Here is a 27,847-nt window from a genome sequence, read left to right on the forward strand (position 1 = left end):
GTATTGTCACTTTTATTGATAAGGAGCGAACAACGTTTCGACCTTCCTAACGTTTCTTAACCTGAAGATGAGGTTAAGGTGCAAGGTCTCTGTTTTTGAAATTTATAGTTTGAATTGCTGCCAACAGAGGACAGGCCTAAAGTCATCATAGTTTGACAATGAATTACTGTTTATGAAGGAGGCCGAACCGTTCTTACCTTGTTATGCACATCGCCTGAAGGTGAGGTTGTAAAACAGTCCCACAGTATATTTTCTTTCGAACGAATGAGCTGCATAGAAAAACCGATCTGTCGAACAACTATACTTTCGTCCTAATCTAATGAATTTAAAGTGAAATTTCACTTGTATTTCTAATTGTGTGATTTATTTCTAAAAAACAACAACAACAAACAAACAAAAACAATAAACTATGTTACCGAATTCTGTGGCGACACTTCTAGCGAATTGGTTACTATGGTCATATAGAGGTAAAGCTGGACCTGTTGTGATGTCTTTCTTCATAGCGCCAGCAAGAGGTAGTATTCTTTTCATTTAAATTAATAAAATTCAGACGTTAAGAAGTGTTGATTAGAAGTAAGTGTTATCGCTTTGATCAGTGACGTAGACCAAGTGTTCATATGGACTTTTTGCTTTACTTATAATATATAATATAATGGATAAGTGGTGAATTCGGGATGGGGCTGTAGTTCCCCTTCCATTTTACGTGACATAAAATTATATGTATATACTTATCTTAAAAATAGGACTGAGGGGCTAATGGAAAACATAGTAATAGATGAAATTACATTTGGTTGTTGTGGTTGGTGTTTTGAATTAAGCACAAAGCTACACAATGGGCCATCTGTGCTCTACCCACCACGGGTATCAAAACCCGGTTTTTAGCGTTGTAAGTCCGCAGACATACCGCTGAGCCACTGGGGGCGTTACATTTGGCTGAGTAATATTAAATGTTAATGACGAATATCATTTAAGTTTTCATATGTGTGCATATAAACTGAAAAAACAATCACTGTGATGTGCATCTTCATTGTGCCAGTTGCATGTATCTAACCCAGAATTTAGCGTTATAATCTCTCAACCTTATCGCCTTATAATAACGTTTGGCAGTATATTAACCAAGCTTACATTGTAGTATGTTAGAAAAAATAGTTTTCTTGGAGAGTATTGGAGATTCTGTGAACCCGATTTGATAAGAAACTTCTCTGAGTTATGTTTTACATAAAATTAAGAATTAAGTTGTTCGTTTCGTGATACTACATAGATAAGTAATTTGTTATTGTTCTTCTTTGTTGAATTTCGCATAACTGTTAGAGGATCGTGTTAGGTGTCCCTAATTATTTAATAAGCTAGTCAGCATCACTCACTGCCAAGCGTGTTAACCCAATTGATTAGTGGAATTTGACTGACACTTTTACAATATATGTAAGGTCCAAATTGCGAAGTGCTATTTTTCATTTATTGAAGAAATTCTCAATAGCTATGATATTTGAAATTCTTGTAGGCAAAATTGGAGTAAACTAATCTATAAAGTTTTTTTAGCTATAGCATAGCGGCTCATTAAACGGCTCTGAGGTTTTTGTTTACTTTTCAAGTACAAACTTTTACCTTGTAGATCTGTCATCCCTTGACTGATTTGATATTTAATATAATTTTGCACTTAGGAGGTCAAACCCTTTAGATTGATGTATTTGATTATGCCAAAGTTCTTATAGATTAATTTACTCTATTCGTGCGTAAAAGAATTTCAATTTTGAGGGTTAGCTGCTAAATTCCTTGACGAGTAGTAAAATCGAATCAGGTTTGCGAAAACCCCACGATTTGTAATGCTGGCGCACAAATATATAGCTAATATTATGAAAGATAAAACAAACAAACAGACTTTTTGTCTCATAAAAAACTATAGCAGAAGAAAAGTAAGTAAAAATTAAATCTTTATACTTTCAATAAGTAATTAGTATCAATACCACGTGTATCGCGCGCAAACAAATGAAAACAAAATTAATCAGATGAAAACGTTGAGCAAACGTTTGTATCAGAACCGTAATGTTCATATGACGGTTCTAGCCAAATGACAATGTTGAGCAAAAGTTTGTGTGCTAGGTATATTAGAGCATCCTAAGAGCATATTGACAACACTGTGCATAAGCCTTGTCTCACAAATTGAAAGTTAAATTCTGGTAATATTTATAGGTTGATATATATCCATTCAAATAGAAACATTTTGTCAGAAGTAGAAGTTTTAGCCAAATCTGACTCAATCGTGAATGGCCATGTGTAAAGATTCATAGCCAAAGAAAATATCACCGTCTCAGTCACGAAGTACAAAATGAACTTATTTTCCAAATGTCAGCAATAAATCCTATACATAGCATTGTTGCAGACATATAACGAAACAAGTATTACTCTGATTTTACGCCTGATATGATATTTCTGTCATCATCAGATTTGTAGACTTGGTTGGTAGTTGCGTGTCTGTACGCGGACACTTTATGGAATTTTTGAATGCTCAAAAAAGCACTGTACAATACCTAACTAAGACTATTTAGCAGTTTTTACGTGAGTGCGACACTCATATGTTTAGCTTGTAGGAGTCTAAGACATGATGATGGTAAAATGTGCGAGGCCGGAACAATGAAGTACAAACTAAATTTGAATAACAGAGCTTTGCTTGTTTCTTGTTCATTTCTCTCATTGCTGTTTGATACTTGCATATCAAATTATGCTGATTTTGCTTTTTATACCAGCAGATGGTAAATTTTAGTCTTGTGTAGATATTTCTCTAAAACTTTTGTCAAATACTCATTGGGAAAGAAAAATTAAAATATTAACCAAACAAAGCAGCTTTTGGACATTTTTTTCACAGTGAGAGATAAACAAAGAATGAAAAACTGTATTCTGAAGAAGATAGTTTTACAGAGGAATCGAAATCCTTCAAATTCTTGGTCTCTGTTATCAGCGGGTATGCCATACGTTTTGACATTTAAACTGTAAGCAAACAAATGCAAAGTGCTGATTTCCAATTTGATTTGATATCTCATATGCAGGAAAAAAAAAAAGAAAGACTTGCATCATACAATCAACCTGGCTTTGAACAATCTCTTGCTACAGTAAAGTAGCCTGCAGAACAACTCCCTTTCACACCATAATTTTGGTCACGTGTGTTCTACCAAAATGTGAGTGGCTAGCTATGAGAATATTGGTGAACCCATAGTACATGCCCAGGAGCATTTCAAAAGAAATTTATTCCTTGGTAGCCGTACATACGGTATCAATGAAGCTAATTGAATGTTTCAGTATGATGAAGGGATATTGTGCAAATTTTGGCTTCTTGAAGAACATTACATCAATTGTCAGTATGGAACAAAAGACCTTTGAAGACATTATTCTTACAAGTGATGACAATACTGATCTTGATGCAGTTTCATTAGATTTTGAATTAAAGAAACTTAGTTGAATTTTATCAAATAACTTAGTAGGTTTTAAAATAAGACCTATTTGCTGCCTAAAATGTCACAAGCAAGGGTATCTGCTCTAGCAGTACTTTCTGTAGAGAAAGAAATTGTAGCAAACGTATCCTATGAGTGTCATCAAAAGTAAAATTGCAAAGGTATTAAAATAATAAGTGTAGGCTAAGTCTGAATATATAATTGTTATTTTACAACTGAGCGTAACAAAAAACACACCAATATGCATTAGTTAAAAAGTCAATATATGTTTCCTTTAGATCAGTAACTTATTTATGTTTCTGGTAATATTATTTTATAATCATATTTCGATTGTAAACAGATTAGAGGTTGACAGAAAAAGAACTCACCCTTTAATGTTTGAAAAAATGATTAGCATAACTTGTGGTAAGATGAAATTTGGTTGAACTTAAAATGTTAATGCCAATATATCTAAGAAATGTGCATTTTAGCCGTAATAGTAAAATAACAGTTTGTTCAATACATTGATTTTAGCTCGTTTTTAGCCGTGGCACAGCGGCGCATAGAATGTCTCTGGGTTTTTTGGTTTTTTTAAGTACAAAAGAGAAATGAACCTTTTCATTTAGTGATTTCAATATCCTTTAGCGACACACATCTTGTAATTTCACCATACTTTTCCGAAATTAATGCTCTATCAGTTATACAAAATACTTCATTTGTGATTAAAAGTGATCAATTTGAAATGTCCTTCACTTTAATATGATATTATGAATTACGTAAATGATACATTAGTTGTTTGTTTGTTTTGGAATTTCGCACAAACCTACTCGAGGGCTATCTGTGCTAGCCGTCCCTAATTTAGCAGTGTAAGACTAGAGGGAAGGCAGCTAGTCATCACCACCCACCGCCAACTCTTGGGCTACTCTTTTACCAACGAATAGTGGGATTGACCGTCACATTATACGCCGCCACGGGTGGGAGGGCGAGCATGTTTAGCGCGATGCGGGCGCGAACCCGCGACCCTCGGATTACGAGTCGCACGCCTTACACGCTTGGCCATGCTAGGTCAAATGATACATTAATACGCTACGCTGCAAACGCATCTTGGAATTGGTTTTAATGAATAAATAAGGAAATATTTTAAGGAACACTATTTGAACACCAGTTGACCTACTTTAACTATCTTTTAAGCTATCCGAATCAAACGCATCAAGCATATTTACATAGTAATTAGGGTTAGTATTTTAGTTATACGGGTACGATCGAAATGCAGTTGTTGTACATTCCGCTTAGATATCTTGTTGGTTATTGAAAAGCTAAGTAGAAATCATTGAAGGAAACCATACATAAACATTAGGTGAACTGCCAATAAATACTTTTCAACCCATTTTACTCCCATAAGTTACGCGTGGAAATTTTAAAAGAATAATGGAAAACATTTATCCCAGTCAATTTGCTATGACCACGATTCTACAACTCGAACACTTACTGGCCCTTGCTAAAATGGGACCACATACGCAAAAGTAAAACAAGGAAGAAACAGAAACGTATTATTACCATAAAACCGCAAGCACACACGGACAGTTTAGACGTGAAGATCATACTTGATCCGTGGTTTGTATCACTTGGCTAATCTTTTAATGGCTGCAAGTTGAACTTTCGGCTTACAGCGTTTAATTTCCCGAACAACATGTTAATTTTTATAAGCACCTGGGACTCCTTGTGTTATGATGGCAAAATTTGATGGTTGTGTGCGTTGATTTAGTGACTGTAGTTTTGGATCAATATTTGTTTTCTTTTGTTTTTTTCTTGTTCCTTTGGGACCAATAGTGTAAAATCATCAAAAGGCGTCCCAGATGCTTACAAAAATTCACATATTGTTCGAGAAATTAAACGATGTAAGTCGAAAGTTCAACTTGCAGACATTAAAAGATTATTCAAGGGGTTGTTTTCATTAGAGGGACAGAGGTTACTGACCGCAAAAATGGACGCATTTAAACCAGGAAATAAACCTAACACAAAAGTATTTTTAATCAAAGGTGTACACCTAAGCCTAAACGTTGAAGAAATACAAATATAATTAACAGACAAGAACATCTCATACACAAAAATAGAACATATTATTCCTAGTAAAACACAACAACTAACACAATCAAAATATACACAGAATCACATAACATTTACAGTATAATATCTGGGGATATTATACTATGGTATCAGAGATTTCGTGTGGGAGAAGCTAAAACACCTACCGTAGTGGTAATACGGTGCTACAGTCGTCAGAGATACAGAAATGTATGAATCTCTCTCACGATGTGACGAAGGCCATCTTAACTCACAATGCACGAAAGAACATAAACCCACAATACTGTAACTATCAACAGCAATATACAACACACTACAAAGGATGTCGAAACCACAACAACAAAAAACTAATGTTAAAGGGCATTTAAAGTATAAGTGTTTTCGTCATATAGTGTAGAGGAAATTGGTACTTATTATGTACCGAATTTGATATAAAAGCTTCTCTGACGAGCTTGTCCTCTTAGTCCCTTTCGTGACCTGATATATACATCCAGTTAATGTTCTTATTTTGCGGTTTCTTCGCTTTCTGAAATCCATTTGGTGCTTAACCACTCTTGTATTTTACACAGTACTGCCTGTGAGTCAGTCGCAAATATTATGTTGGTGGCGCTGTAAATTTTCGGTTCACTGCTTTTTTCAATCCAGAAGAGAGCTGCTTTACTGGTCCAGTTCCATCCTTGAGATGTTTGTTGGAAACTTGATTGCTCTGCCAACCTTATAAGAACGTTATTCTTTGGTATGGCAATGAATGCCCAAACAGTTCTCTCACTCTGTGTGATCTGAGTAATCATTCAGTTAAATGTGTGTGTGTTTTGTTTATAGCAACGCCACATCGGGATATCTGCTGTGTCCACCGAGGGAATCTAATCCTGTGATTTTTAGCGTTGTAAATTCGTAGACTTACTCCTGTCTTAGAAGGGAAGTATTTAGTTAAATAATGATATAACAATTTCAATGTAAAAATTAGCGTAATACTAAAACAATAATAAACTTTTAAATTATTATATTTGTTTAAGAAATAACATCCATAAAAATGTTACCACATCATTTAAAATAGTGTGGCTAGCTGGTGGAGACACAAGGTTTGTAAATCTTTGACTATGCTAAGGATAAATGAATAAAAGTAAAGTTTTATGATAAGTTTGTTGATCAAAGTTGTTTTCACCGATTTATAAACAAAAAGTAATCCAGTTTTCTATAAACTTTAACTACTATTAAGCACCTTTTATTTGACTAATTTTTTCTCTACCTTTTCACGAAACAGCTGTACTCAACGCCGACATAACGTGTGACACCACCAAAGATTGCGGCGACATTAATGTTGTGTTCTGTGATAACAAAACCGGCAAATGTGGTTGCAAGGATTTTAAAAGTATTCTGTCAATTGAAGGACAGTGTCTTAAAGGTAAGTATGATTTCAGATATGTCACAAAAATCAAGTAAATTATTTAACGCTTTGAGGCTTTGAGAGTTTTCTTGCTAAAAACTGATGCATATTTTTGTTGCTACTAGACTAAATTATGAGGTTTTTCAATTTTTGAAATATTAGAAATTTCTGTGGTCGTTGATTATTAACAAAAAGTTACAATATCTGAAGAGCAAAACTGAAAAATTATTTTAAATATTTTATTCTAAATGCTTAAAGTTTCTACTATTTCAGGATAACAATTCTGTTTCTAAATAAATAAGTAACGAATAAATATTTCAAAGGTGATTAAAGGAAATAGAACGTAAAAAGAGCGTTTCATGTAATTGTGAATATGTAAGATATTAGAGCCAACGGTGAAAGTAATTTTTTTTAATATTCATTTGCTTTTAATAGTTAACTGAAATAAGACCAAATAAAATTTGTTCATACAATATTCGACAAGTCATAATATTCTTGACTTGAAATTGACTAAGTCTTTAGCTGGGAACTTTTACTTAGTAGAAAAAGATTAAAATAATGTCTCTGTTATGAGTAAACTATTAAGTAATGAGGGCATTGACTAGTAGTATAATAACTGCATTACTGTAGCTGATATATCTACAGTCATTACAATTAACCAAAAACCCTTAAAATATAATGTTAATTAGAACAGATATATAAGCATTAGACGTTCTCCATATCGTGACTGAATTAGGTTTAACTGTTGTATTTGCTATCATGTAAAGCAAAGTTATGTTCTAGCTCGTTGGAAGAATAACAATTTAAGCTCTAGTAACTGTTACAGCGAAATGTGTATTTATTCTATGATTGTTGTTGCCATAATTTCGTTTTAAAAGGTTTAAATAAATATTATAACTTGCTATCATTTATCATCTTTTAAATTATTCATAAGCTGTAAACAAGTTTATAATAAACATTTTTCAAAGTCTTAATAGTTTCACTGAAAATATGTATCACTACTTTGAGTAAGAGTTATTTGTGGCGTAATCGTATTCAAAATTAAATAACGAATTTTCCATTTTAAAAAAATATTTCTTTTAATGTAAGCTTGTAATTGTTAAAGAGTAGAAAAATCCTTTTGGCGTGCACCAAATAGAACAACACCACAGGATCCCGCTTGACACGGCCAGATGGTTAGGGCGGTAAACTAGTAATCTGAGGGTTGTAGGTTCGGTTTATATCCCTCATTACACCAGACATGCTCGCCCTTTCAGTCGTGGGGGCGTTATAATAAGACTGTTAAGTTGCCATCTCTCTATTCTTACACTGCTATATTAGGGACATCTAACGCAGATATTCCTGGTTTAGCTTTTTGCGAAATTAAAACAAAACTAACACAGGAACTAAATGCTAGTGCTAGCGTGAAGTAGTTAATTAACCAATATATCAACTTTTAGTGTATGCACGCAACCACACTACATCACCCAAATGACATTAGACATTATAATATGTGTGGCGTAACATGCATGGAAATCACGAATATATGATGTCGACACACAGAAGTATTTTAGGATGTTTTATCTGTGTATTTTAATTCACCTATATAGTTAATGTACATAATTCTATCGCCTTCTCATGCAATTTCAAAAAGAGGGACAAGTTGTAAAGAATAAAAACCCACAAGTTATAGGTTCGATCTGATTCTTCTGATGTCGTACAAACATACTTTATAGTGTATGTATTACTTGCAATAATTCGGTTCGCTGAAACTTCTAGTTATTATATGATAAACATAACTAAGTTTGGTAAACTTAGTCCATCTGGATTATTGTATGCAGGAATGGACAGGATAGTGAATATGCTCTCCTGTGAGGTTTTACAGATGAAATTGTGTTACACTATGCTTATTCCTACCTTGTTTCCTCATCTTTTTAAAAATATTTTCCCACTTGTGTATTTATGTTTAAGATAGGTATGTGTATAAATTTATGTTTTTAATCTGCTATTTTTGTATTTTCTATTGTAATTATAATCTGTTATATATTAGCTAAGTTGCATTCGTTTTCAGTGATGATTTAGTTCGCTAGTAGGATAAACCTCGTCAGTTGATCCCAATTGACAGCATCGTTAACAGCGTAAGTACTTTACTAACGGAAAATTCCACTCAAACTACACATTTTACAATATTTTGATTTTTTCGTTTGCAGTTTTCAGATTTTTTGTACTTCATGATGGCTGGTATGGGTATTTAAACTTTTATTAAAATAAAGTAGAGAACAACGTTTCGGCCTTCTTAGGTCATGTTCAGGTTAACAAAAGGAGAGTTTACAACTGGCAGTTTTTCAGTTCTAAAGATAGAGTTTTACTTCAAGTGGGTTTTTCGTCACTACGAATTTTCAGATTTTTTTATTTTCCTTTCCGTGACACAATTCTAATTTTACGGACTCACAACGCTGAACTCCAAGGGTAGATTGCTTGCGGTGGACACAGCAGAAATCCAATGTGATTTTGCTCTACAAAAAACAAACAGATTATTTGTTATTTTGCTTTATTAAGTTGCTATTATTTATAAGTTATTTACTGGTTAACACTATATGCCTAATTGTATCGTATTTGTATCATATATATACATATATATTTAAAAGTGTCCGTGTGTATAATATGATTTACTAATCATAGTATGAAAAGTTGACAATATGAGAAACTATCAAACATCAAAAATTTCTTGTGTGGATATAAAGTTGAGACACTGCATTTTTCTAAGCCTATTTAAAGAATTCTTAAAGTTCGAAAAATATTAATTATGTGCACTTTGTATTTTTCATTTCTACTCATTTTACAAGTTTATCCAGAAAACATTTAGAGATTGTATGAAAATACATAAATAAAGAAACACAATTTCTTAAAATACATGTACAGAGTCATTGAATACTGTTACTGTGTCTTTTTTTTTATACTGTAGTGATGAATAACATACCTTGTTAGACACTGTTCTCATCTGATAAAGTGAGAGGAAAATATTGATTTTTATCATTGGAAGTGCTCCCTTATACTTTAAATGAAAGGTATAGCCTTACACTTCTATTAACTTTCTCGTGGTTTTAGCTCATCAGTACCTGTGTGTCTATATCAGAATACTTTGAACAGGTCATTACTAGCTTGTTACAGTTCAACATTTTTCTCCAATCAATACTGGCTAATGGCAGGTACTCGGCTTGTGTAATATACACGTGTTAAGACTTGCTAGGATGGACTACCTCACACTGGTATGAATTATAAGAGATTCTATAAAGCTGTTGAAAGACTTGTTGATATTCGAAACATAAAATATTCAGTTACTCTCAATAATAATTGTGGTTGTACATAACTGAAGATTGATGCTTGTCGTTGTAATTAATAAATGAAAGCGGCGGTGTTTCGAGAATCTCTATTGTTATAGAATTGAGGGAAACAAAGACAGTAGTACGTTCCACAAATATTTCTACCATAGTTTCGCTTGTAAATGCATCTTAGATGATACCTATTTGCAAGCTCTTTCAAATGGTACCTAACTATATCTAGTAGTGAATGAAATATCTTAGAAACGTAGAATTATTTTTCTTCCCTCAGTTGTGTTTGTCACTAGGTGATATCATACACTGGATTCTCGCTGCATATCTAGCACTTCAGTAATGAATTACTACCAAATAAGTTTACCCAATGTTGAAAGAACTTTAACATTTCGTGATAGATGTACTTTAAAAAGTACACAAATAACAAAATTAAGCCCTTTTTTAACGAGATACAAAGGCGTAATACTAGGACTAAAAAACTTTAATTGTTCTTGGTTGAAGACTTCTTGATCATCAGCTTACATTTGTGAGCGGATATTCATGAGCTTTACCATTGAGATATAGTCATAACTGTTACTGAACCAAACCTGACAAAGGTAATAAAGTACTCATATTCCATCGTTTTATATGTGTGTGTGTTATTTGTAAAGCCAGTCTGACTATATTTTCATTGGTTTTAAGTGAGAGTATGAATGAAGATGAGAGGGTGTTAGAAAATAATGGGACTTCAGGGCTGAAAAAAGCTCTGAAAAATATCGATACAAATAAGATAATTGGACTTTTATATATTTTACGAGGTAAAACTCAAACATTCATTCCACGCAACCTGATTCGCCCTTTGTTTGGTGAGACATGTACGTGGCTCCAGATGTGAGTTAAACTAAAACGACAAAAAACTTTTACCTTTTTGACGTAGGAAAACAAAATTCCAGATATATTTAACATGTAAAGTTTCAGAAAAGTACACAGAAACTGACATACATAATAAATGGGCCAGAAAAGCTCTCTGAACATTAAACTTTATATAAAAAGAAAACACTAATAGTAGTAAAGGAAATAACGAAATGTGATTGGGCAATAATAAAAAATAATAATAACTCATTGTAGGTGTTTATTTTCATGCTAAATAACATGGTGAGTGAGTTTTTAGCTTTTCTCAGTGGTTAGCGTATCAGACTGTGGATCTGAGGTTTCGTGGTTCGTGTTCCGTTACCGTCGGAAAAAATCGTATAGGTGCGTTATAAGAGTGAGTGTGAAGCCCCACTAATTCATCATGAGTTGGAGGTTCCTGAAATTGACTGTAAGTCTATCATTTAAAAATTAGGGAAAGCTTATGGAGATAACCCTTGAGCAAATTTTAACAAGCAACAACATCCTATCTCTTGGAGCCACCTTCGTGCTAACTGATGTGTGATAAGAGCAGAGTTTTAGAAATTCTGTAGAGAATGGGAATAAATAAAGTGTTTACAGAACTTTTATTTGTTTGTAATTAAGCACAAGTTTACACAGTGTGCTATCTGTACTGTGCTCTCACTGAGTATTGAAAATTGGTTTTTAGCGTTATAATCCTTCAGACTTACCAATGATCCAGTATGGAGATTATTGCAGAAATATACTATTTGTTACTGAAATAATTGCGAAATACTGTGTCATATATAGAGTAATAACGATTGAAAAATAATAACGTTTTCTAACATTATAGATGTTGAGTACATTGTCATAAAATGATTTTGAAGCCTCACCACTTCGTTACGTCCATACTGCTTTCGTAACCAATCTAGTGTAGGACAACGATGATTTCCTAGCACTTATTTTATCAATCGCGTTCAGAAATCTGTGGTCCCTGCGTACGTCATCGTATGGAATAGTATGAACACTCACTTTATTTTCCACTTGCTTGAAGCATGTGATAGTTCAACAGACGTGACGTGGAAGGAACTTATATATGCTTGACTTACGTTGTTTTTCCAGGCAGAAATTCTTCTTGAGTATGTTCCCTACTGTTAAGTGGGACACGTTGATTCCCACTTGATACAAAACGCCGAACTTTGATTATCACGTCTGGGGTACGACTTGCTGCAGGTCTATTTCAGAATAGTTCTGGTACACCAAGTTGTTCTATATTCCTTTGTTTTCTAAGGCTATTTAGAAAATGGTATGTCCCAGTCTTGAAAAAATGTAAGTTACTGATCTGAACACTTTTTATGATCTTAGCATATGAATATTTTGGATCGAAAAGGACTGTTACATACCTTTCCCCAAAGCGATCATTTTTTGTAGCATTACACTACATAAGAAATGCCAAAGAATGTAAAAGTGTAGTTCTCATACATGCATTTCCACCACGATACTATATTGACTGTGGTTGTGTTGTCACATAAATTTATGACGTGCATATTTAAAAACAAATTAATACAACGTACTCAGTCCCCTGTAATGTCTGCTTATAGAAATGTATGGAGGTGTAGAAGCGTGTGAAAAATGCCGAAATATTGTTATTTACCAAACTGTGAAGAGCAAACGCCATAAATATGAACTGCTTGAAAGGTGCTCATGAGACCTTTCAAGGTTGGCAGCGTTGTCTGAGAGTGATAAAGGCTCGGTTGTCAGGATATTTGGTAATTACATCTGCAACACATCCAATATGGCTTCACGTGAACAGGCATCATAATCAGGTATGTGCAGTAATTTATGTTTCCTCGTGAATGTACGTTAGAAAACTTAGAATGCTCAATCCACACATCACCTAGAGTAATCAACATAATTATTAAACCTGACGCTAAATGAATCTAAAAAGTTGTTCATAAGTGTAACAATGATGATGAAACTCATTTCACCTACATTTTACACAATGATAAATTTCACCAAAATATTTTATCTTTTTTATTGCATTAACTTTGTATATGATCTACGAATTTCTAGATTGGTGTTTACTGCAATTGAAGACTGTATTTAGAGCTAAAATAGTGAATTCTTTTTATATAAGCTAACTTCTGGGATATACTTGTCCTTTCATCAGTGATATCAGAAGGAAAAGTTTATTAGGATATGCCAGAACAAATTCAGTAAACTCTAGGTGGAATATAATAACAGGAGACTCAATAAACATGAGAACAAAATTGGCAATAGAATTAGCACATATAAAATGACGTAGATTAGAGCATGAAACTACATTGACAATAATAACACAAACTGTAAATAATATATTAATACGTGGGTCATAGTGTGGATGGAACTAGAAATACTTTCCTCTTGTTTCTTCTTAACACGTTCTGACCAACTTCGTGATTTCAACTGAAAACAATTCCACGAACGTCTTACCTACCACTTAGACGAATCATTTTATTTCTAACAATGTTCCCAAAACTTACCTATTACTGGCTTTTGTGGTATGACGATGTCTTCTATGAACAAATAAAAAAGGTGACCATAATACCCGTTTAGTCAATGGTCACCACGACCACTTATGGTCAGACAACTGCTCGCTTAATTTTACATTAGTGTTTACATATTTTTAATGTTTCGTATGTTAAACGTATTTAAAATTACTGTCCTCTCATTCGGTCAGCAGTAAATTCATGGACGTAAACACCAAAATCTATCGTTTGATTCCTCGCTTTGCACAATAACAATAGTATAGTATAAGGTCCGGCATGGCCAGGTTGGTTAATCTGAGAGTCGCGGGTTCGAATCCCCATCGCATCAAACATGCTCGCCTTTTCAGCCGTGGGGGCGTTATAACGTGACGGTCAATCCCACTATTCGTTAGTAAAAGAATAGCCCGAGAGTTGGCGGTGAGTGGTGATGACTAGCTGCCTTCCCTCTAGTCTTACACTACAAAATTAGGGACGGCTAGCGCAGATACCTTCGAGTAGCTTTGCGCGAAATTCCAAAATAAATAAACAACTAATGTAACACACAAAAATATTGTATTTAAATACAAAGTAGCTTGAAATTAAATTTATTTCTGGACAAAACTTAAAAATACTTTCAGCGACCTCTGTACTAGTCTTTACTAAAAAGACATACTCTACCCATGCCCTCTTTAAATACATTTTTAAAAATTTTTGTTCTAGTTATATTCTTTTACGGCCCGGCATGGCCAAGCGCGTAAGGCGTGCGACTCGTAATCTGAGGGTCGCGGGTTCGCGCCCGCGTCGCGCTAAACATCCTCGCCCTCCCAGCCGTGGGGGCGTATAATGTGACGGTCAATCCCACTTTTCGTTGGTAAAAGAGTAGCCCAAGAGTTGGCGGTGGGTGGTGATGACTAGCTGCCTTCCCTCTAGTCTTACACTGCTAAATTAGGGACGGCTAGCACAGATAGCCCTCGAGTAGCTTTGTGCGAAATTCCAAACAAACAAATATATTCTTTTACAGGAAGATATTTACTTTTATACATAGACTTTAGAAACGAAATAAATATCTAAAAATGTTTTAAAGGACTTCACACGCCAATTGTTAGATTGATAAACATATCTGAACTTCACACTCAGTTGTTGGATTGATAAATATATCTATCTTTGGTTAAACTCACATTTGTTTTTCAAATTAAAAAATTTCCTTCAGTATAAAGACCGAAATGGACACTGTGCGCAAGTTCGCCCAATGATATAGCTATGTGGTTTGGAACTAACGAATCCGTGCGATACCACAACATGTTTCCCACCCTTTAAGTTGTAGGTGGATTATAAGAGTGGCAATCAATCCTTTATCGTGTATGATGAGGGATAGAATCCTGTTGACTGGCTGCATTTTTTTGGTCAGGAATTTGAAGTTATGAATGGGGGAAAATAGTATTAGCAGCTTCGACATCGATACAAATACCCTTTCACTCATGGCTCAGTATGAAAATAATGTGCAGTTTCTAAAATGCCACATACATAGAAGAAATGATATGCCATTTGGAAAACAGACTCCATTAACACTCAAAGGTATTGAGTAGAATTAACCTCCGCTACTAAAAACTCTGTCACTTGGGGATTCGATCACACGAAGAAACCACAAGTTATAACATATAAATTAATAGCTCCAACATAATTAAAAATAAATGGAACACTTTGAGCGATAAACATCACGTAAATTGGATATGTTTTTCATACATTCTTCTTAAGTCAGTAATTTTTAACACAAACTGTATGAATAAATGTGTTTGCTTTATTGTTAATTTCATAATATTGTTCGTGTGTTGCCTGTATTCTCCTTTTAGTTTATGGTTTATATATGTGTATATTCTATGGTTTAGATTTCAATGAATTTATGGTCTCATATCCACAAATATCATTTGAATTTTATTTCAATGTACAGTTGTATTTCAAGACACTTTGTTTTTAGTTATTGTTAAGATGATATATTTAGAAATGCTTGATTTGTTAAAATAAAATATTTTGCGTCGTAACTACCATCAATAGTTGACTTCATTTTCCCTCTTATGAATTTACTTTCAATTACTGAATTTTTATACCCTTAAATCAACGCGAATATTAAATAGGATATCAATAAAAGGGTAATACTTGGCGCGTAACACTAACGTGTAATTAAAAAAGCTTGCATAAATAATAACAAAAGTTTATTAAGGTACAAATACGAATTCGCTATGTGATGTTGTCAGGCTATTGGGGTGCTTTTATGACTGTACCATTGAATTCAGGATCTATTACGTGGTTATCCAGTGTGTCAAATTGCTTCTTTTCTTGATAGAATCACTCAGTGAGTTACCATTTTCAAGAGAACAGTATGCGTTTTCTAAGAGCTATTTTTTTATGTTTGAATCATGTGTTAATGTTAAATTTACAACTTTCAATTTGGTCGATGTGTCGGACCCACTGTCAGTGTATTTTATTTCTGAAAATAACAAAGTACTTACTATTCTAACTTCCATCCTGACAATGATTGAATATAATTTCCTCTAATAGAGCAATTTATTCTTGTCAGAACGTTTATTCATAAGTTTTAAGCGTTTTTTTTCTTGTAGCAGATACGATGTACGGTCACACTTTCAAACTTTGATATATTTTACATAATGCATATTTTCGGGTTGTAGAATAAATTAAAACATTTCTTTCATATTTCGACTTAGATACTTCAATCTCTGTCTATGTTTTTATCTCTTCCGAGTAGTTGTATACATTTTTAAGTTTCTTTATATATTTCTGATCGTTACGTCCTAGATATTAAAAAACAAGTATCTCACAATGCATCGTTCCTTCATCAAAATGGAGACCTTCAAGACGATCGTAAGCATATCAAATATTATTTATCAATTAAAAGAAGAAAACGATATCCGTTAATGGAAATGCGGTAAAGTATAGATACCATAGTCGCAAAAAAAAATTGTACTGTGTCTGTGGTAATATTCCAACGAGAATCTGACCCAACATGTATTACGACGTAGAGTTTAATACTCAGGCAGTTGGTTAGGTAAACATGATATTTGTTCATATGTATTTTTCATGTCTTTTACGAGCCTAAACACTTGAGACTATCTTATTACGTTTTTTTTTAAAAAAGAAAGTCAAAGATAGCTTCTCCAGAGGGCTCTCCACGCAAATAGTTATTTCAATGATTTACAAAAACCAAAATTACTTTTGGCTTAATATGACGTCATAGTTGTTCAACTGATGTAAATCATTACCTCTAAACGTGAAGCTATGGAATGTAAACATGTAGGTTATCCAATCTGCATTACTGAAGAAAACAAAATAGGTTTTGCATCGTGGTTGTGATACAAAATATCATGATAACTGTAATGGATGTTATATATGTATGTGCACGTTTTGAAACTACTGGTTACTTCTAAAAAATCTCAAAAGAAACCATTAGAAATCAGTTAGTGAGGGCTAGTGTTAAAATAATGGTATTTTTATTAATTGGTCATTAATTTGATGGACCTTCTACGTTCATTCTTTTAATTAATTGAATACATCAGTTTTTCTTAGGTTAGTAAGTACAACAGCTGTTGAAACAAGTATAAATGGTAATACTATTCTGTGTTTTTTGCTGTTTTTTTAAGTGGATTTCGTTCTGAACAAAGTAACGACTTTGTTTTACACGTCTTATAAAAATACAACAATTACGTGGGTAGTAGTGTGTGTGAGATATGTAATTTAAGTACAGAACATTTACTAGTTCTTTGTTAAACTTGGTCTTCTTTAGTTACACTGATACACGTGTTTGGTAAAGTACATCTTCCTTCGTAAAGTTTAAACACGCATACAATCATTATAGAGAAGTTTCCAATACCTTTTTCCTTAAGAAACTGTACATGTTATCAACAAATATGTTTGTTTGTTTTTGTATCTTTAATATTTAATTACTTTCACATTTATGATAAACTTAATTTTGCTACAGAAGTGTATATATTCCGTAATTCTTGATAATTGGGTTTAAAATAATTAGTAAACAAATATCAATAGTTCAGTGACCTAAACAATTCTTAGTTATTCTATAAATGATTAAATTGTGAATATATTCGAGTTTAAACTTTAAATATCATGCGACGTCAGTTTTAAGACCTTAAATGGTTATTGAAATATATAAAATTTTTATATCATTAGAGATCACGTGTTTTTATCTTTTATCATAATCTAAATTTATGAAATGTATATATAATATATCTAACCTCAAACTTCTTTACTTCTTTCGTTACTTTTACACTGACATTAACGCACAAAAATAAAGTATTACACATATTTTAGTAGGAACAACATCATTTCAGAATCTTTCAAAAAATAATAACTTAGCAATATATTTTATGATTCCATTTGTGTTTAGAGCAGTGAATCTGCTAAATGATAAATCAAAGCACTGTTTATAATAAGTATATGATTTCATCTTTCAGTTCATATTATAACTTCCAACGAAAGGCTGGGTACAAGAAATAGTGTAGAGAATAATGTGGTTATATAAAAATATTAGCATCGTATAAAACTCACGTTATTTTTAATGCTTTTACAGACGTTGATTATTTTGATTTCATTATTTAAACTATTAGAATCCGCCAGCAGCGACATAGCCATACTTATGTGTTTATAGCATTACACAGTGATTGGCTAGCGACAGTTACAGATCTGTGTCTGTTGGAATGTAAAAACGAAACTTGGTAGATTGTTTGATATGTCAGTTGAGGATTTAATCCGACTGGGCATGTTTAAGATGAACTTGAACGCCACATTCGCCAATTTAATCGTCTATCGGTATTTGTGAACCACTTGCAGATCACACTTTTTAAAGAATAAGCTGCAATGGTACACGACTGTACCTTTTAGCACCTTGCTAAGTGTATACAATATCAAGTTCATATCGTGACAAATAGTGGTCTTACTATATTACATGAGGTCATAATAATGTCACCATACACGCTCAGCGTAGTCAGCTTTTACAATTTTAAAACAATGCGATAATAACTTCTTATGTATTATTTATTTATCGATACACATTTTTAACTACTTTTTAGTTTGTGTAGCACATAATAAAAACCACGACCGTTTCGATTATAAGATACATAAATATATTTATGAACAATATTTAGGCTTAACACTTTCTTAAAGATATAACGGGGCCCGGCATGGCCAAGTGTGTTAAGGCGTTCGACTCGTAATCCGAGAGTTGCGGGTTCGAATCCCGGTCGCACCAAACATGCTCGCCCTTTCAGCTGTGAGGACGTTATAATGTGACGGTTAATCCCACTATTGGTTAGTAAAAGAGTAGCCCAAGAGTTGGCGGTGGGTGGTGATGACTGGCTGCCTTCCGTCTAGTCTTACACTACAAAATTAGGGACGGTTAGCGCAGATAACCCTCGAGTAGCTTTTTGTGAGTATCAAAAAACAAAACAAATTTGTAATACGTTTTCTTTAAAGCTGATTTTTAAAGTTGGTGTTATATTTGGATAACAGGTTGAGTCTTTTTGTTATACCGTGTGTTTTGCTCAAAAAACTCATCATTCGATTCATGTATAATCTACATCTTTTTATACTAGTTTTTAATTGTTGTTTGTGACAAATATGTTGTATATTTTGAATTATTAATACGTAATCTTTATATTTAGTGTTTATTTGTATATAGAATTCTTGTATAAGGCTGCAGAATGCCTACTTGGGCATAATGTCTAATTTTTAGCTAACCAACTTAGTATACAGCGCGTATCACCAAGTTTTTGTTTGGTCTTATCTAATGGTATGGTACTTGAGTGTTACGATTATGCATACTTATGCTCTCAAAGTTATAAGTAAAATAAGCGCCTCATTGTTTTTTGCGTTACTGATTTTATTACGTGTAAATTAATCAACATTGTTATATTTTAAAGAGTTTTCAAACAATTCCTCCAGTTAAACACTACTAAAACAAGAATAATGTGACAAATTTATACTTCACTTACAAATAAAGATATGAATAAATGTTTTTGACCATTCATAGCATATATTAATCTGGTTTGTAAAATCCTGCAAAGATTCATTCCCTAATGAAATAAGGCAGGTGACTTATTTTATTAATTTTATTTGACTCACTTTCTTTGGATAAGGACTGGAAATGACCTAGTGATTAGCAAGCCTAGCTGTGGATAGGAAGATCCAAGGTTAGAGCCCACAATATACTGTTGAACATATTCCACTTTTCCAACTATAGGCGTTTTATGAAAGTTTCAGTTAATTCTATTATTCGGATGTGAACTAAAAGTGCTGGTTGGTGGTCACTCCCCTGGTCAACAGTTCAACTTAGGGACTGTACTAGTTCAACCTTAGAGTCTTTAACCTGACCATTTATGTGTTTTATAAAATGCTATTCATGTTTAAAATACCTAGTTTAATTGTCAATCAGGATCTTCTGACAAATAAAAAATATAATATTTTAAATATTTATTTATTGTTGATTAATGCACGTAGAAAGTCAAAAAGTGATTTCATTGAAAACAATTAGTAATGTAGTGTAATATTATAATAAAATACTTGGACGTAACATATTCGTTAACTGTGGTTGGGCAATTTGCAAATAAGCTTTTTACTGCAGTTATATATCACATCGCGTGTAGCAAATGTTATCAACTGATATGTCTAGAATGCTGTAATGGACCTATAGCCGAAGAGATCCAATTAATTCATTTAATTTTACATACATTGCTTTGGTAATAGTATGTGTGAAAGCAACGTCCATTATAATGAAAACACACACAATTGTATTTGTGTTATATATGTTTCCATTAACCTGACATTATATGCAAATATGTTATCAGGATAAATTAAACATTTAAGAAATACATTGAAACATATAAAAGTCTTCAATATGCAATCCAACAGAAATTTATTCGGTAAGAAACTAGTAGTCTTTGGTACAACATATATATTCATTGTTATTTCAAATGTTCGTGCAGTTGATAATGGCAGGATATTAGTAGCATCTCCAGATGATTTCATAGGTATACTATATATTGAACACTCATAATGTCTTGGGGTAGGGGGGTGGTGATTTCAAAACGCAGATATTGTTATATTAAAATCAAACATGGCTCTTATTTTTTGACAAGTGAGCGTTTGTTTTACTAGAAAGATTGATTAGCTTACTGACAAAAACCAACATCCAACATGTTCGCTTAACTTTCTTTTTATACATTTGACCAGTTAGATGTGGAGAAAATTCAGAGATAGTTCCCACACTCAATTTTAAAAGACAACTTAAGTCATTACATCCCATCATAACTACTGTCGGAAACTGAATATTTATTATGTCACAACTAGGTGATGTTGTTGTTGTTTTTGAATTAAGCACAAAGCTACACAATGGGCTATCTGTGCTTTGCCCACCACGGGTATCGAAACCCGGATTTTAGCGTTGTAAGTCCGCAGACATACCGCTGAGCCACTGGGGGGGACACAACTAGGTGAACTTATGCTTAACACTCCATAAAATTTGCAACAAATTGTAAAGGTATCAGTTGTTGTGGGCTTTACATCAAGCTAAAAGGTACCAATTGTTATTTCATATTATATATATATATATCTCCAAACTCTTCCAAAATACCTTTAGAGAATAGTGCACAAATCCCACAGGCTGTGCCATATGCCATATTATACAGCAAAATTGCTGTAAATTGATTACAAGTATGATTTCTGAAACTTTTTTAATACTAGAAACGGAATATTTAGTTAAGGTGAAACAAGTTTCATAGATGGTGTATTATAGTTCCCTACACATGTTCAGTTTTTCATGCATAGCAGATTACGTAGTAAGGAAGCTAATTTACTTATCGATCTTCCAGTAGCTTATAATCTCTCTTCTTTCAAATACACTTAATTTACAACGTTTTCTGCAAGTTGCATACACTACCATGTGTATATATTCTTGTAAAGCTGACTTAGATAAAACGAAAAACATAACTGAAACAAAACCAAAACTAAATTATGCTCAAAACATTTGTGAAGTTCACTTATGACCTGAAATCAGTTTCCCTTCAGTGAAATTTTCTACTCTTACTGTAATAAACTTTACACTACGTTCAAGTTCACCATAGTTTAATCAATTTTCTAAATAAAGTATAGCTTTCTAATTACAAGACAAAAATTATGTACACCGCCTAAAAACTTATAATCTAATGTGACGCAGCTGCTGGATCTATTATGGTAGCAGACAAACAACGTATAGTGAAATTTTCCATAACCAAAACTATAAAAATAAAGACATCTTTCCTCGGCTTTACAATTCAAGCAATCTATGCCATTCACTATGTTTAAAATCACTACAGTTATTGATTTTAAGATTAGTTCGAGACATAAAATATGAAAAACAATGTCATGCTTAATTGAAGCTACAAATGTAACAAGAGTTAATAGTCCTAGACACTGACGAATAATAATATCGATTTGTTCATTCTAACATTCAGTATTTTACTTTATGTACTCTTTTTAAATATTTATTTTCTTGCACAACATTCTTCTAATTTCCATTTTTTAATAATATGTATCTACAGGGTGGCCTAAAAGCTTGTTGTCCTAGGTTAGTAATCTGATTGTTTTAAAGTTTTGCCTACTTAAGTCCGTTTGAGTGTATATGTGAACATTAATAAACATTATACAAAAACTGATAAAGTACCAGCGAGTTTTAGTTCTGCTACTCAAATTATATCTATTCAAGAGATTTAAATACAGGAGGACTGTATATATCTTTCATTTATTTAATGTGTTATTACATGGAAACATAAACAGGCTTGATTTATTGTAAATGGCTCTGTCTGTTTCAGACTCGTATCTTTTAGTTAAGTATGATATTTTCTCACCCCTAATTTCCTTAACATAGTTTCGTTACCTTGTCGGGTATATTATGCTGTACATGATGCAGGATATGTAAACCACAAGTACGATTTGTGTGTAAGAGAGTGTATGAAATATATATATATGTAAAAACGGCTGGTTTGGATTGAGAAAATTTTTTTATCCAGAGGAGCGAACAACGTTTCGACCTTTTTCGTGATCCCGACGATGACCGAAGAAGGTCGAAACGTTGTTCGCTCCTCTGGATAAAAAAATTTTTCAACCCAAACCAGCCGTTTTTACGTATATATTTTTCTCTACAAGTGGGTTTTCTCGTCATCACTGAGTGTATAAAATAATTTTTTCCTTGACATTGATTTTTCAGTTAGGTTTTTCAGCAGTAATTCCAATAATGTGTCACAAGCTTTTAACCAACTGAAAAGATTTAGGTTAGTCCTAAATACATATACCAAGTTTGTTTTGAATTTCACGCAAAGCTACACGAGGGCTATCTGCGCTAGTCTTTCCTAAGTTAGCAGTGTAAGGCTAGAGGGAAGGCAGTTAGTCATCACCACCCACTGCTAACTGTTGGGCTACTCTTTTGCCAACGAATAGTGGGGTTAATCGTAACATTATAACGCCCCCACGGCAGAAAGGGCGAGCATGTTTGGTGTGACGGGGTTTCGAGCCCGCGGCCCTCGGATTACGAATCGAACGCCTTGACACACTTGGCCATCTACACGAAGTTAAAGAAAATAATGCAAAGTAATCTTTATCATAAGTAATGTAGGTGTAAGCATGAAAAATAAAATAAAATGTAAAGGAATTACTATTATATATTCATTTTAATATTGATGACTGTTCAGTAAATATGTTTTCAGAAATGCATTAAACTTACGCTTTTAAGTTGTATTGCAAAATTCACGCCTTCTTACCAACGTTCTAGAAGATTCTCGAGTGTATATATGTGTATGTAAATAATAGTCATTGCCAGTTTAAATTTCTCTCAATTTTCCTCTCAAGCTTATAAAAGTTAACCAACGAAACGTGATGAGACAGTATATATTATTGTTTGCTACAGTTGGTATAATACCAACCTCGGCAACTATAACTGTAATTAATACTTATTAATCTGAAAATTACAAATATATGACCAGGAACGTTTACAGAATTCGGACATTACAAACCATTTGACTTTGGCGGATTAACATCGTATGTTAGTATTTTTTGCGAAGATATTATATAATTTAGCGGTGAAAAACTTACATGTAATCAGCGAAGAGCTAGCTAGCTCCCCTTTTAGTGTATTATATCTATATCAACAAAGAATAAATTCGTTCATCATGAACCCTCGATAAGATATCAAGGAAGTTTTGGATCGGATAGAAGACTTGATACTCTTTGTAAATCTTTCGTATATAAATCATTATTTGTAATAACCTTTATTATGAACTTTATTATCGTTTTTATGTTAAAATATATTTGTATTAAGAAAGAAAACTGTGTATATCAATCTTGTTGGCAAACATCACAAATTTGACACATCTCTCCATTTAATTAACTTATAAATTTAAATTACGTTTTAATTCAGTTTCAGGTTGTTTGAAATCGTAATACGCAACGTAGTAAGTTGGATGCTCGTCTGAGATAAGTTATAATACATAACAAAATATGTATATATAATATTATATATGTATTAATGAAAGTATAGAGTAAGCTTAAAATTTTAATGTATGTTTTATTTATTTCTATTTTATTTATTAATATATTTAAACTAATACACAATAGTGATTTTACATAAACATTTGAAATTTATTGATGTAAGAAACCAACCTTTATTGGCTAAGTAATAACTGTTCATAAAAACTGTTCATTAGTTTATTCCGCGACCGTAGGTATAAGAAGGTAAATTGAAGTAATGTAATTATATATATATATATATATATATGCATATTAATAACATATTTTTAATTAAAGGTTCAAACGATACGCAGTAGGAAAAAGAAGCAACTTTCTTCTTAGAAGGAATTATTTTAATTAAATTATTAGTATAATTAATTCATTACCACATTTTCTTTTCTGGAAGTTTTATTAATGAAAATACAGGTATCAAGTTAATTAAGTTGAAAAATATATACATAGTAAAACAGACTTGACCTAAAAGATTTATTATGGTTGATTAAAAATGGTAGGAAGCCAGAAACGCAATAAAAATCCAGAAAACTTTAATCTCAACTTCCACAGACTACAGCTTTCTCGATTTTTTATGAAAGCAAGGTGTGTTGAAAATGAGTGTCAGCATTACTACGATAAACTTTATCAGGTCATTTTCAGTAAAACAAAGCAAAGTAAAACTGCTTTTTACCAATTTCAGCTCTGGACGACCAATGTTAAAATATTAAGGGATCAATTTTAGCTCAATCGACAATTATGTTTTGTTATAATTTTGACTTTTTTATATCCGTTTGTTTTGAATTTTGCACAAAGCTACACGAGGGCTATCTGTGCTAGCCATCCCTAATCTAACAGTGTAAGACTAGAGGGAAGGCAGCTAGTCATCACCACCCATCGCTAATTCTTGGGCTACTCTTTTACCAACGAATAGTGAAATTGACCGTCACATTATAACACTCCCACGGCTGAAAGGGCGAGCATGTTTGGTGTGACATGTATTCGAACCCGCGACTCTCGGATTACGAGTCGAGTGCCTGCTTTGGTTTTAAGCGATTAAATCGACACTTCGTTTCAATAAACCTATTCAGCATTTCCTACATGATGTATATATAGTATCTGTATCAGGCCAGTATGATGTGTTGAATAGGAACACTCATGATTATAAACTTTAAATAACATTTTATATTACGACTGAATATTCTTTATAATTTGTTGCTTTGATAGTATTACAACATACATTTCACCTGTTTATTACATAATCAACTAGAAATTACTTGATACGTAACGTATTTCTCGTGCAAAGCTATACAATGGGTTATCTATACACCGTGCATAGACGAATACCATATTTTAGCAATGTAAGCAAATTATCGCTGACCCACAGAAGGACAGGTAATGAATTAAACAAGGTTTTTATGGAAGAGCAGCAGATACGATGTTGTTAAAATAACTATAATTCACATCATTAAGTACATAAATAAACAAAGATGTACACAGACATTTTTAGAGGTGTATCCCATGTACAAATAATTCCTAATACCTCTGAAGGTATAATATTACGCTTTTTTTATTTTAGAACATTAGGAATATAAGCTAAGTTATGCAGAAACATATAATTCCCAATGCGTAATACAGGGTGTTCGGAAAGTCACTGTGCAGTTTTGTAATCATATACATGTATAAGTGTACAGTGACATTCCGAACATCCTGTATTTCCAAGTGTTAATCCAGGGAATGAGCGCAAAGAACGGGAAAGTTCTGATATATTATGTATATATGAGCAACACGTACTACGCAGTTCGGTAAATGCTGTAGTCTAAAATATCGCGCAATACTCGCATTTTGACAATTCATTACGTCATCATTAATAACGACAATAATTGTAACGAAAATCTTAAACAACTATATGTTAAGAAATGAGATTTTTTGAGGAATTTACTTACACTTTTTAGCTAGGAATCAAAACTACAAGTTTATAAGAATGACACCTGTAGTAAGAACAGCAGTCGCTGGGCATTATTATGGTTGATACAAATCTAACTGTGCAGTTGAAGCAATTTTTTACAGTAACTTAAGCAGATGGCTAGACTTTGGCGGTAGACAATTAAAGTGTTTCTTATCCATGATACTAAAAGAATACAAACGTAAAAAGTTTGTAAATATTAAAAATATAGTATGTTCATACACTTAAGTATTAACTCTTAAGGGGAAACAGATAGATGTAACTAACTTAATAAGTAAAAAATGATGGTGAGAATTTGAGTCCTTTTAAAGTTTTGAAATATGTGTATTTTATTTCTTTGTAAGTAAGAAATCGTAACACAGTGTATTTAAATACACCTTTAGGTTATTTTTTTTTCACTGGTAAATTATTTTATAAGCATTTTCACAGTATTAAAAAGCTAGGTGTAGCCTATTGTTATCGCACCTGTCTGCGAAAGAGAAGGTCCAAGGCTCCAGCACGTGTTAATGCAGCTGAACACTCTCCTGATATTCAGTTTTATACTTGTTTATGAAAAAAAATTAATAAGAATTTATTATATTCCTTACTCTTTCGACTGAGAAAAAATTAAGAATTGGTGGTGCATTTATTTTCTTATACTTTAAGAAAAGCAACACACCCTGCCATCTATAGAGATTTAACTCAATTAAATACTACTTAATCGTACTTCATGTCTGATCATTCTCAATATGGCTTCATTGAAACATTTGATGGGCTTAAATAGACAGATATTTAATACATTAATGTAATACAGTTTTGAAATGTGTCTTTTCCTTTGATAACAAAATACTTTTTATAACAACAACAATAGGAAAACAACAAGGTACGTATACTTAATGCGTAATATATATGTATATGAGTGGAGAGTCGTGAGAACCTCAGTTAGGGAATTTTCAAGTTTTATTTTATGTTATTCTAATTAGAAAATATTTTTAACATGTAGTTTTTAAGGTATACTTACAAAAACGTCATCACATGATGATAATGATAAATGTTTTGCACTGATGTTGAACTTTACTCTTTGATAAAATTTTTGATTTAGAATAATAGTTACTTTTAAACTTGTATTCAGCGATTCTATAGACAGTCTTTGCTGGTACATCACGCTAGATACCTATGGACAACCTCCAAGGTAGCTCATTTTAGTACAAGTTCTACTGTTGAAGTGTGTACGGAATGTCTAAAGTTTTGAAATAAACAAATGAGAACGAGAATATTATAAACTATTGGATGATTGAAAAATTAGTACGTGAAGCAGTTTCAATGTTTCTAGGAAGTTGAACCTAAAGCAAAAAAAAAAAAAAAAGGTTAGCCTAAATTACTGTCGAAGCGAAAAATTTTCAATTGTTAGGTTTTTGGAAAGTATCAGAAGTCGTATTTGTAAAAAGAACGCAATAACTTTGCTGAATTCAGTGCAATCACATGTGAAAGGATATGCGTGAATCCGCTCAGCAAACATTTGACAAGGTGCTATATAAAAGGCTTATTAAAGAAATCTCTGTAGGTGTGGGGGATAAATTAGCTAAAAAAGATGGCCGGAAATCAGATGATTGTTGTAAATGGTGCTCAGTCAAACTGGATTAATTTCATATGTGGGATATCTCAAGGCTCAGTCTTAGGATCTTATATCAGTAACATTGGCGAAGGGATGATTAATAAGTTCATAAAATTTACTAATGATATTAAAGTCTTGTGTGTTGCTAGCTGTGAGGGTGTTGCTTTAC

General features: G+C 32.8%; 1 protein-coding gene across 1 annotated transcript in view; it reads left to right on the top strand.

The window, feature by feature from the left end:
* Positions 1-224: 224 nt before the first annotated feature.
* Positions 225-27,847, top strand: part of LOC143238250 (uncharacterized) — a 73,507-nt gene continuing 45,884 nt past the window's right edge. Inside the window, exons 1-2 of the mRNA XM_076478324.1 lie at positions 225-515; positions 6,775-6,915. Of these exons, the coding sequence (XP_076334439.1) occupies positions 410-515; positions 6,775-6,915 (247 nt within the window). The 5' untranslated portion in view covers positions 225-409. The remainder of the gene's footprint in view (positions 516-6,774; positions 6,916-27,847) is intronic.

Source organism: Tachypleus tridentatus, chromosome 13, assembly GCF_004210375.1.
Source record: "Tachypleus tridentatus isolate NWPU-2018 chromosome 13, ASM421037v1, whole genome shotgun sequence".
In the NCBI taxonomy this organism is placed as follows: domain Eukaryota; kingdom Metazoa; phylum Arthropoda; class Merostomata; order Xiphosura; family Limulidae; genus Tachypleus; species Tachypleus tridentatus.